This window comes from Peromyscus maniculatus, chromosome 4 (genome assembly GCF_049852395.1).
Source record: "Peromyscus maniculatus bairdii isolate BWxNUB_F1_BW_parent chromosome 4, HU_Pman_BW_mat_3.1, whole genome shotgun sequence".
Lineage (NCBI taxonomy): Eukaryota > Metazoa > Chordata > Mammalia > Rodentia > Cricetidae > Peromyscus > Peromyscus maniculatus.
In genome coordinates this window covers 131,149,788-131,161,598 of record NC_134855.1, presented here as the reverse complement: position 1 = coordinate 131,161,598, position 11,811 = coordinate 131,149,788, and the positions used below count along the sequence as shown (strand labels likewise).

Sequence of the window (11,811 nt, the reverse complement as noted above, 5' to 3'; positions counted from 1 at the left end):
GCTCTTGTCAGTGACTCCTAACTTACATGCTGAAATTGAGAATTCCCCTGGAGCTAGGGATGCAGCTCAGTTGATAGAGTACTTGCCCTGCATACACTGAGCCTTACATTTAATCCCCAGTTGTTGCAGAATATTATTTTAAGAGGTGTTATATTTGTTTAGGCTGTGGAACATTTGTTTAATGATGCAAAGATGTGTTGCATTCTTTTATGTCGCACTTGTTTAACCCCGTGAAGCTGTGTTACTTTGCCTGTCTAAAATACCTGATTGGTCTAATAAAGAACTGAATGGCCAATAGCAAGGCAGGAGAAGGGATAGAGGTGGGGTTGGCAGGAAGAGAGAATAAATAGAAGAAATCTGGAGAAGGGAGCTAGATCAAGGGGTAAGAAAAGGAAAAAGCCCAGAGGCAAAAGACTGACAGGATACTTTAAGTTAAGAAAAGCTGGCTAGAAACAAGCCAAGCTAAGGCCGGGCATTTGTAATTAAGAAAAAACCTATGTGTATGATTTGTTTGGGAGCTGGGTGGTGGGCCCCCCAAAAGAGCAAAAACAAACAATACCCAGTACCACATAAACTAGATGTAGCACACAGGTATAATCTTAGCAGTGTGATGTGGAGGCAGAAGGATCAGAAGTTCAAGGTCATCCTTTGCAACATCATACATTTAAGGCTAACCTGGGATACATGATAGCCTAGCTAAAAAAAAAAACCATAAAAGTTTAAAAATATATAAAAAGTATAAGAAGGGCCAGGCAGTGGTGGCACACGCCTTTAATCCCAGCAGTCAGGAGGCAGAGCCAGGCGGATCTCTGTGAGTTCGAGGCCAGCCTAGTCTACAGAGCGAGATCCAGGACAGGCACCAAAACTACACAGAGAAACCCTGTCTTGAAAAAACAAAACAAAAGTACAAGAAGAAGAGGAGGAGGAGGAGGAGGAACTAAAGAAGGGTTAGAGAGATGGCTCAGCAGATAAAGGTGCATGCTGCCAAACCTGACAACCTGAGTTCTGTCCCCAGGATCCACATGGTGACAACCATCTGTGGCTCCAGGTCCAGGGGTATCTGACACCCTCTTCTGGCCTCCAATGGCACTGCACACAGCATATGGTACACAGATGTACACACAGGCAAATGCTCATACCTAAAATAAAAAGTACATTTAAAAGGGTTACTTCCATAGGATGTCGCTTATGTGAAAAGTGAAACCACAGCGATGGGTCTGTGTTTGCCCAGGTTGGGGGTGGGAGGGCTGTGTCACTACAAAGGGGAAATTCGAGGTTTTTTTTTCTTTCTTTCAGGCGACAGAACTGCTCTGTATCCTGTTTGCGGTGTTGATTATGCAAACCCGCATGTGTGAAAATTTGTAAAACTATCTGTACACAGCAGAAAGAGAACAGGGTGAATTTTACTGTCAACTAAGACAAACCAATGGCCTGTAGGAGCCAACTTCTCAGCTGATCCACAACCACCCTTGCCTCCTTGTATTTGTGACCTGGTGTCTACTCTCCCACTAACCAGGGCTAGCCTAGGGATCCAGAAAAATTACAGAAGTGACAGCGTGTGACTTCTGAAGCTGGTCATTTTTTTTTTCTAGATGTCTAGAGCCATGCACTTTCTGGAAGTTGGACCACTGCCGCAAAAACTCCAGAGTGGCCCTAGGGGAGGAAACAATGTTCTCAGTCAATTGCCAGCTCCAGCCCACCAGCTGGAGTCCTTGGAAATGGAGCTCCTGGCGCTGGCTAAGCCTCTAGGCAACTGCCTGGGCTCCAGCCAGCATCTGACTGTGGCCTCACCACAGACCCTGGGCCATGCTCTGGAATTCCTGGTGGGTATAAACTGAGAGACAATACATGATTCATTTGTTGCTTTTCCTTTTTTCTTTTTCTCTTCCTTCCTTCCTTCCTTCCTTTCTTCCTTCCTTCCTTCCTTTTTTCTTTCTTCCTTTCTTTTTTTTTTTTTAGAGTTTCACTACGTAGTTCAGTCTGTCTTGAAATTTGTAATCTTCCAAACTCTTTCTTATCTATTAAAAATGGGAGCAGGGACTTAATTCATATTGATTCATGTGTGTGTGTGTGTGTGTGTGTGATGTGCACGTGCACGTGCACGTGTGTATGCAAGCTTTCAACCTGTATGTATGCATGTGGAGGCCAGAGGTGTTCCTCTATCATTGTTGTTGTTTGTTTTGGCTCTTTTGGGGGCCTGATATCCAGCTCCCAAATAAATCACACATGGAGGCTTATTCTTACTTATAAATGCTTGGTCTAACTTGACTTGTTTCTTGCCAGCTTTCCTTAAATTATCCTGTCTGCCTTTTGCCTTTGGACTTTTCCCATTCTCTTACTTCTGTAAATCTTTCTAGTGGCTGGCTGCTCTGCTTCTCTGATCTTTCAGCATTTACACCACTACCCCCAATATCTGGCTCCAGGTTTTTATTATTAAGATCAATTAGAATTTGTGCTACACTCCATTTAATTTTTTGTTGTTGCTGTTTTGAGATAGGATCTCAGTATGTAGCCCTGGGTAGCCTAGAACTCACTGTTTAATCCAGACTGCCCTCAAACTGTCAGAGATCTGCCTGTTTCTGCATCCTAGGTGCTAGGATTAAAGATGTGCACCATGGTGGACATTCTCCATAATTTTTGAGACAGGTTTTCTTTCTGATCCTGGAACTCATTGTTTTGCTACATTGGCTGGTCAACAAGGGAACCACCTGTCTTCACAAGTCTAGCATTGGGGTTACTGGTGACCACTGCCATACATAGGCCTTCCCATATGGAGGCTGGGGATCCCAACACAGGTCTTCAGGCTTACACAGCAGACACTTTACTACTGAGCCATTTCCTTGGCCCTGTACTTTGTATGGATGAGAACATCAAGCCAGTTGTAAGTGGTTACACACTGGTTAGTGGTAAAGCTGGGTCATGTGCACAAGCCTTTGGGTCACAAGCCTGGTGTCCTTTCCAAAGGATCATCCAGCCTCAGACCCTCAGTTTCACAGTTGAAGAAGAGACAATGGTACAGAGTGGACAGAGCCTGTTACCAGCAAGGAGTTTTTTTACCTCTCACTATCCCTTTCACATCATTGACTGCAGGCCTTGGGCCCTCTGAGCTCTACCCCCAGAAGCCTAATCCTAATCCTCTGGAGGCAGGAGGGGCTTCCTCCCCAGGCAGCTAAGCTCTCAACTTCCTGTTTGCTCTCTGGCAACAGCTGGGAAAGATGGTCTCACCTTGAGCAAACAGTGTGGGAAAGCACAAGAACCCTTCTGGAAGGCAGTGCCCAGCAGGGTGACACACTCCCAGGACTGCTTCAACCCCTTCTGAGGCTCTCCCAGCCTCCCCAGGCATTTCAGGCAGGATGGCTTGATCTCTCTGGCAGTCCTGTGCCCACTGCTCACAGTTGAAGAAACAGCTTCAGAAAGGCTGAGCAGCCTCCTGGAATGGCGATGCTGTGGCATCACCAAGCACCTGCGATGCATTGGCTAGGACTGCAATTTCAGTGCTCACAGTGACCTGGCAGGGCAGAGTGGAGTGAGGTCACACAGGCTTCACGGGCTGGGGCGGCGTTAGTATGTACGATTAAAGATACATTATAATAATAATAATAATAATAATTATTATTATTATTATTATTATTGTGTATGTATGATGGGGGAGGGGAATGGGAGCATGTGTAAAGGCCAGAGGACAGTTTGTGGAGTCACTTCTCTTTGGCTCTTACATGGGATGCAGGGATTAAACTCAGGGGTTCAGGCTTGGGTGGTAAATGCCTTTCTTTACCTGCTGAGCCATCTTACTGTCTCCAAGTATAATTTTTATGTTCCAATACAATTAAATTTCATCTGATTGGGGAGATGAGTCAGTAGGTGAAATTCTTGCTATGCAAATATAAGGACTTGAGTTTGAACCTCAGAACTCATGCAAAAAAGCTGGGAAGAGGCCTGGAGAGATGGCTCAGCAGTTAAGAGAACGGGCTGCTCTTGTAGAGGACCTGGGTTCAATTCCCAGCACACACATGGTGGCTCACAACCATCTGTAACTCTAGTTCTAGGGAATCCAAACCCTCTTTCTGTCTGATGTGGTATGCAGACATACATGCAGGCAAACACTTACACATTAATATAACAACAACAATAATAAAGCCAGCAAGCACAGTGCACGCCTGTAATCCCAGCACAGTGCAGGGGAGTCAGGGACAGGAAGGTCCCCAGACTCACTTGTCAAGAAATCTAGTTTAATTGGTGAGAGGCTCAGTGAGAGACCCTGTCTCAATAACAAGGTTGGAGGATGGGCAGGTACTTCAGTGGGTAAATCTATGTGTAGTGCAAGTCTAATTACCTGACTTGGGATCCCCAGGGCACCCCTAAAAACTGGACACGACAGCACTTGTCTGTAATCCCATTGTGCCCTGTAAGAAATGGAAGGGGTTAACAGGGGAACTCTGCGAAGTTCTTGGGCTAACTGGCTGGGCATATGCAGTAGTGAACAAAAAGAGAGACCCTGTGTCAAACAAGGCTTGGGTTCATCCTCTGACATGTTAACACACACACACACACACACACACACACACACACACTTGTAGGTAATAAGTTCTTTTTGTCCCACCAGCCAGCTCCCAAATAACAACACAGAGACTTACAGTAATTATGAAAGCTCAGCCTTAACTTAGACTTGTCCCACTAGCTCTTATAACTTCAATTAACCCATATATATATATATATATATATATATATATATATATATATATATTTTTTTTTAATTTTTTGAGACAGGGTTTCTCTGTGTAGCTTTGTGCCTTTCCTGGAACTCACTCAGTAGCCCAGGCTAGCCTCAAACTCACAGAGATCCACCTGCCTCTGCCTCCCAAGTGCTGGGATTAAAGGTGTGCGCCACCACCACCCAGCCTTAACCCATATTTTTATTAATCTACATTCTACCATGTGGCTTTTACCTCTCTCCCATTCTGTGTCCAACTCTTCCATGTCATGCTAGCTTTTCTGCCTCTCTTCTTCCCAGAGTCCTTTCTGTGCTTAGAAGTCCCACCTATTCCTCCTGCCTAGCTATTGGCCATTTAGCTCTTTATTAAACCAATCAGGTGTCTTAGCAAAGACACATCTTCACAGTGTACAAAAAGATTATTCCACAACACTTATATACATCACAAACACATTATACATACATTACACACACATTATACTTACACACACATCACACACATATACAACATACATTATACACATATGCACCCAAATCAGGAAGAAATATTGATCTCTGGCTTACACACACACACACACACACACACACACACACACACACACACACACACAAACATGTACACATATACCATGTATACATGCAAAAAATAATTTAAAACAGGGAGTGGTTTAATCCCATGGGACACCTGGGAAACAGAGGCACATGGATCTTTGAGGCCAGCCTGGTCTACATAGCAAGTTTAAGGCCAGCTAAGGCTACATAATGAGACCTTGTCCAAATTTTTAAAAATAGAAAAAGTTGTGAATGCAGAGCTGCTGCAGCCCTCTGGGAGGCAGCCAGGAGTGAGCCTGGGCTGCAGAGGATTGCCCAAAGTAATAAGAAGCATGAAGATCTTCCTAGTCTCTCCCTGCAAGCTTCCTAGGTACCCTCGGTGAGGGGACCTTGGCAAGTGCCCAGTGCCCTTTGTAGGGATTATGTCCTTTTTCCTGTGCTGTAGGGCAGTGAGCAGGGTGCGGTGTGCAACCAAAGAGCAAACCTCTCCTTTAGGATGGACCCAAATTCATGAGTAAACAAAAGGAATCATTTGTTGTTGTTTTAATTTTGCATGTATGCATGTCTGTGCACCACAGGCATGCCGACTGTCCACAAGGACCAGAAGAGGTGGTTGGATCCCCTAGGACTGATTGACAAGGGGATGGTAGGTAGCAACTATGTGGATGCTGGGAATCCAACCCAGGTCCGCCTGTGGTGCCTTCAGCTGCCGAGCCATCTCTCCAGCCCCAGGGGAACACAGAAGGGGTGGTGCAGCGGAGGGAAAAAGGAAGAGAGGGGAGAAGGGACTGAAGGAGGGCTGAGCTCTTCTCCCCACTTCCCGCTCACTTCGGAGAAGCCTAGTGTACAAGCCCACTGGTGGTGCCCACTGGCCTGAAAGCAAAGCTACCTTCCTCCTCCTCCTCCTCCTCCTCCTCCTCCTCCTCCTCCTCCTCCTCCTCCTCCTCCTCCTCCTCTTCTTCCCCCTCCTCTTCCCCCTCCTTGCTTCTCACCGGAGTTGGGGAGTGGGTGGCGGTGGGGGATACTTAAGGTTGGGAACCTGATAGGGCAGGGCCATGACCAGGCGACCACGAATTCTATGTTGTGAGATTTTATTCAAATCTCTGCTTGGGAACTGATTCATCGAGGATTGGGACACTTTCTTTGAAATGCTGGCTGCATCAATAGGCAAGAAAGGCAGGTTTCCACGTATAAGCCTTTACTAATTAGCAGTCCAGGGCTGCAGTCATCGCCAGGTAAACAGTGAGGAGAGAGGCAACAAAAGCCCTTTCCCAGAAGCCTCTCTTCCTCGGGGCGTGACTCAGCAGACTTGGAGGAGGACCACTGTCCAGGAGTGGTGGCCTGGGGAGGGCAGCCTAGTATTTCTGAACCTCCCGGTCCAGGTCTGATGAAAATGGACCACGTTGGGCTGTTTGATTCCTTCAGATGTTCAAGCCTGGATGTTTTCACTTCTCTGTGTTTTCACGTGCTGTGGGAAGAAGGCGCTGGACTTAGATCTGAATGTGCGGACTTCCACTCCAGAGATGATGTTCCTGGCTAGTGTAGCTTGGGAAGCTTCAGATGAACCCTGGGTCAGTCACTGGCTAATGTGAAACTCAAGTAAGTCACAGCCTGTGTCTGTAAGGAAAGGATGTCTTTGGCAGACACCCACATCCCCTTAAAGTCAAGTCCAAAACCATTAAGACAACATTTATCTTGTTTCTTAATTTGCTTTTTTGTTTTGTTTTTTAGTTTTTTGAGACAGGGTCTCATTATGTAGCCCAGCCTGACCTGGAAATCATTATGCAGGCCAGACTGGGCTTGCCTTACAGCAATCTGCTTGCCTCTGCCTCTCTAGTGTATTACCACACCCAGCTTCTTGTTTTTGTTGTTTGGTGTGTGTGTGTGTGTGTGTGTGTGTGTGTGTGTGTGTGTGTGTGTGTGTGTGTGTGTGTGTGCCTGCTTTGAGTATGCCTGTGTGAGCATATCCAGAGGCTAGAGAAGGGCATCCCATGCCTTCCTCTGTGGAACTTGGCCGAATTCCCTCAAGATAGGTTACCTCAATGGCACTGAAGCTCACCAATGCTGCTAGACTGGCTGGCCACTGAGCTCCCAGGATCCATCGGTCTCTTTCGCTTAATACTGGGGTTAAAGGCATGAATGGCCTTGTCTGACTTTGTCTGTAGGTGCTGGGAATTTGAACTCAGGTTCTCATGCTTGGACAGCAAATGTTCTTATACACTGAGCCAACCAGACTGGCCTCAAACTGATCTGCCTCCAGGGTGCTGGGATTAAAGGCATGTGCTACAACACTCTACCAATTCAATTTATGTATTTTTTTTAACTTTATTATATTTTACTTATTCAGTGTGTGTGTGTGTGTGTGTGTGTGTGTGTGTGTGTGTGTGTGTGTGTGTGTGTATAGCATGCTTGTCGAGCTTAGAGAACAACTTGCAAGAGTTGATTGGGTCCCAGGGATCAAACTCGGGTCTTCAGGTTTGGCAGCAATTGCCTTTACTCACTGAGCCGTCTCCCTGGCCCTTGAATTTGTTTTCAACACAGAAAAACTTAAAAATCGTACATACTAACGCCGCCCCAGCCCGTGAAGCCTGTGTGACCTCACTCCACTCTGCCCTGCCAGGTCACTGTGAGCACTGAAATTGCAGTCCTAGCCAATGCATCGCAGGTGCTTGGTGATGCCACAGCATCGCCATTCCAGGAGGCTGCTCAGCCTTTCTGAAGCTGTTTCTTCAACTGTGAGCAGTGGGCACAGGGCTGCCAGAGAGATCAAGCCATCCTGCCTGAAATGCCTGGGGAGGCTGGGAGGGCCTCAGAAGGGGTTGAAGCAGTCCTGGGAGTGTGTCACCCTGCTGGGCACTGCCTTCCAGAAGGGTTCTTGTGCTTTCCCACACTGTTTGCTCAAGGTGAGACCATCTTTCCCAGCTGTTGCCAGAGAGCAAACAGGAAGTTGAGAGCTTAGCTGCCTGGGGAGGAAGCCCCTCCTGCCTCCAGAGGGAGGGCTTCTGGGGCCAATGATGTGAATGGGCTCAGGGCCTGGTCCTGCAGGACTCCACAGAAAGGATACCCACTGCTTTAGTGCCTGGAATTTGGAGGTGGAATATGGGCGAGCTCAGCCCGTGGCTTGGGCCCTTGAGGAGCGGGGAGGCTCTTCTCTCCCTCTTCCTCACTATGTTTCAGCAGATCCTGTTGGCGCTTCACTGGGCATCCATGCTGATTCATTCAAAGACTCAAGGGGAGCCAGGGGACCGGGGCACCTATAATCCCAGCACTTGTGAGGCTGAGACAGTTCTGAGATTTCATCGTAAGTCCTGGCTACATCGAGTTCAAGGCCAGCCTGGGAGATAGAAGACCGTCCCACGGAGAACAAAATGAAACAATCAACAAAAATCTAGCTAGTAAAATACTGACAACTGTTAATACTGTGAGCTCAGTTTATTAGATTCACAATTTTTGTGCACAATTGAATATTCTTATGATATAAAGTCTTATATTGAACAAATTCACTTCTGGGAATTTATCATAATTTGTTTGTTTTTGAGACAGGGTTTCTCTGTGTAGCCTTGGCTGTCCTAGAAATTGCTCTGTAGATCAGGTTGGCCTTGAACTCAAAACTCAGAGACCCACTTGCCTCTCCCTCCCAAGTGCTGGGTGGGACTAAAAGCATGAGCTACTACAGCTCAGCTCCTAATTTGTATCTTAAAGAAAAAGCTTTGCAGGTAGCTATTTTAAAATCACAATAGTAAAAACTGGGAACATACTGAATGTCTCATAGTAGGTGAATCACAAATATGGGAAATAGTGGAAATTCACATAATTAAAAGCATTTACTCAGCTATGTGTGAACAGTGAAAACATGATGTGTAGTTAAGTAAAAACCCGACATTAAACAGAATATACTGCCTGGTCATGTAGATTGGGATCTTTGTAAAAAGGGAATTACAAAAACAACTCGGTACACTCAGAATGCAGTTCTTCTCCCACCTCCAGGCCAGTGGGCTGGTCACCCACTCAAGCCAGCACCAGCTCTGCTTCGGCCCCCCCCTCCTCCATTTCCTCATAAACACAGGCCAGATCCTCCTTCTGTCCGAAGCCCGTGGGGAGGCCCGGTGGCCCCAAACAAAGTTCCGTGCATGGAATGTCCTTTCTGCCTGTCTACCGCTGTTCCCTCGCTCGCTCCTCAGGGCCTTGGCAGGCACCATGCTTGCTGCTGGCAATGTGCAGCCTCCTGAGCTGAGGAAGTTCTCCTTTTACTTAAAATGGCTTCCCTGTCCCCATACCCTTGGCTTTCCTTCACAGTACTTCTCTTCTTTTCTGAATGCAACCCTCTTTGGAGGCTTTCTCTGCTGCACCTGTCCTTCTCTGCACACAGTAGGTGATCAGTAAACACTTCCTGAATGAAACCAGGTAACTACCCCGAGGGCTGGAAGCTGCTGGTGGGCTTCCTGTTTCTTGTGTCTCTTACTGGAGCTGGCAGCAGAAGCCAACAGCAGGTATGCAGCAGCAGCAGCCAGGGTGGCCCACCATTTCCCCAGGTGTCCTACAGTGCAGTGTCCTGGGTAGCAACAGTTTAGGAGTGGAGAGAACGCAATCCTAAGGTCAGATCTGGCTTATCATCCACAGCTGTGCAGCCCTGGGAGAATAATTCTCTCTTTCATCAAAAAGAGAGGGAAAATACCAGGGCCAAAGTAAGCAAGAGGATGCCCATAAGGCACCAGCACAGTGCCTGGCCTGGCTGAGCCAGCAATAAGCAGCAGTTTAATTCCACAATGGCCACATAGGGGACATGGTCTCTTTCATGTTTATAACGCACACTAGCTGACTAGAAGCTTATAACCTGTCAGACGCAACACTTAGAGGGGAGAAACTGGGACAAAGAGTACAGTGCTCGCCACAGGCAAGAGCCCCAGCGCCTGCTCTTCAGGAATCCTGTGCCGGTCAAGATGGTCAGCACGGCCACCCCTGAAGCCCCAGTCTCTCAGTGTCCCTGTGTAGGCAGGATCTAGATCTACCCAATCAAGACTCTCAGGAACGAGAACTGCAGCCTCAGAAGGACCTCACCACACTGCGGCTTCCAAGCTGGGGCTTCACAAGGCTTCTATGCACTAATGGAGGCCTGGCGAGCAGTCCTGGAAGAATAGCTACGTGAGGGCCGAGACCACAGGCAGAGGCTGGGAGAAGGATCTTACAGACAGCAGCCTTCAGAGCACCCTGCTTGCCTAGCTATCCCCACCAGCTCAGTGATGGTGCTGAGGCCCTAACAGCATCCGTCTGTCTGTCCGTCTGTCCGTCCCTGGCTGTGTGAGCACTTACCTGCTGCAGAGTACTGCACAGCACGACTACTAACTGTGGCCTGCAGCAGTCACCAGAGGAGCCCAGGGCTGAAGGTGGCTGGGTCTGGCAGTGGGGAGGAGTCTAAGAGTCCTTTGGGGGATCCCTGGAAAAGTGGCTAATAGGCCCACCTGCCCCTTGGCTTTGTCTGTATTTGTAAGGTCACTTTAGGTATCTGTACTAAGGGATTCCACTGGTTTTTAAAAACAAGGGGAGGGGGGTCTCAGGTAGTCATGGCTTTGCATCAAAACTATAGCGATCAGCTGAGTATCCTTGTACACACCTGTAACCTCAGCACTTAGGGGTAGAGGCAGGAGGACCAGGAGTTCAAGGCCAGCCTGGCTATGAGATCATCTTAACCTCACTCCTTCCTTCCTCCCTCCCTGACCCCCACCCCCAAGCCAAGAAACCCTATAAAAAAAAATCTTCCTCTTTATAAAGGAAGTGCTTGAGAGACAGCTCAGCACTGCAGGCTGCACAGAGCAGGGCAGGCCCCAAGCCAGAGGTGGGCTGCTTTGTATGTGTGTGTTCCCGGGAAGTACATGCAGCTAAGAGCAGCTCTGGAGGGCTGTGGAGCCCGTGCCGGGGATGGAATGCTTTCTTCTTCTAGGAAGTCCCTGGTTCTGGTCTCCATCTCTGGCAGGGGAGAAGAGGAGCTTGCAGTCCCAGGAGCGCCCTGAGCTGCCACACCTGGCCGGGGGCTCCAGGTGGGATCAAAATTCGTCCCGCAGCTGAGAGGGTCTGTCCATGCCAAAGAAGGATGACGGCCTCCCGTGCAGGTCCCGCTCCCGCTTCACGAAGGCAGTGAACGAGGAGACACAGTTGCCAATGAAGTGGTCAGCCTGGCCAAGGATGTACAGGTCGATCTGGGCCACCTCAGGTTTCAGGCTCACCACCTTCACCTGCAGAGAGGAAGGTTAAGAGCATGAGCAGGTGCCTCAGGCCAAGGGCAGCTGAGCCAAGGCCAATAGGCCACAGTCTCAATGGTCCTCTCCTGACTGAAGTTTCAGACTGCTGGGAATCTCCTTACTGCCTCACCACTCTCATTCCAGACCCCGCCCCTCAGAAAGCACACCAAGGGGCGGCTCCTCCCCCAGAGATGCTCAAGACCACGCCCACAGGGTATTTAAGACATGGTCTCTCTCTGCGCCATGTGATTTCTCTCCTGCTTCCTTTCCCCGAGAGTCATCCAGGAGTTGCTCTGCTCAGATTAAACCTTA

General features: G+C 48.3%; 1 protein-coding gene across 1 annotated transcript in view; it reads right to left on the bottom strand.

The window, feature by feature from the left end:
* Positions 1-8,680: 8,680 nt before the first annotated feature.
* The window catches only part of Pofut1 (protein O-fucosyltransferase 1), a 30,079-nt gene continuing 26,948 nt past the window's right edge, over positions 8,681-11,811 (bottom strand). Inside the window, exon 7 of the mRNA XM_006985467.4 lies at positions 8,681-11,493. Within this exon, the coding sequence (XP_006985529.1) occupies positions 11,305-11,493 (189 nt within the window). The 3' untranslated portion in view covers positions 8,681-11,304. The remainder of the gene's footprint in view (positions 11,494-11,811) is intronic.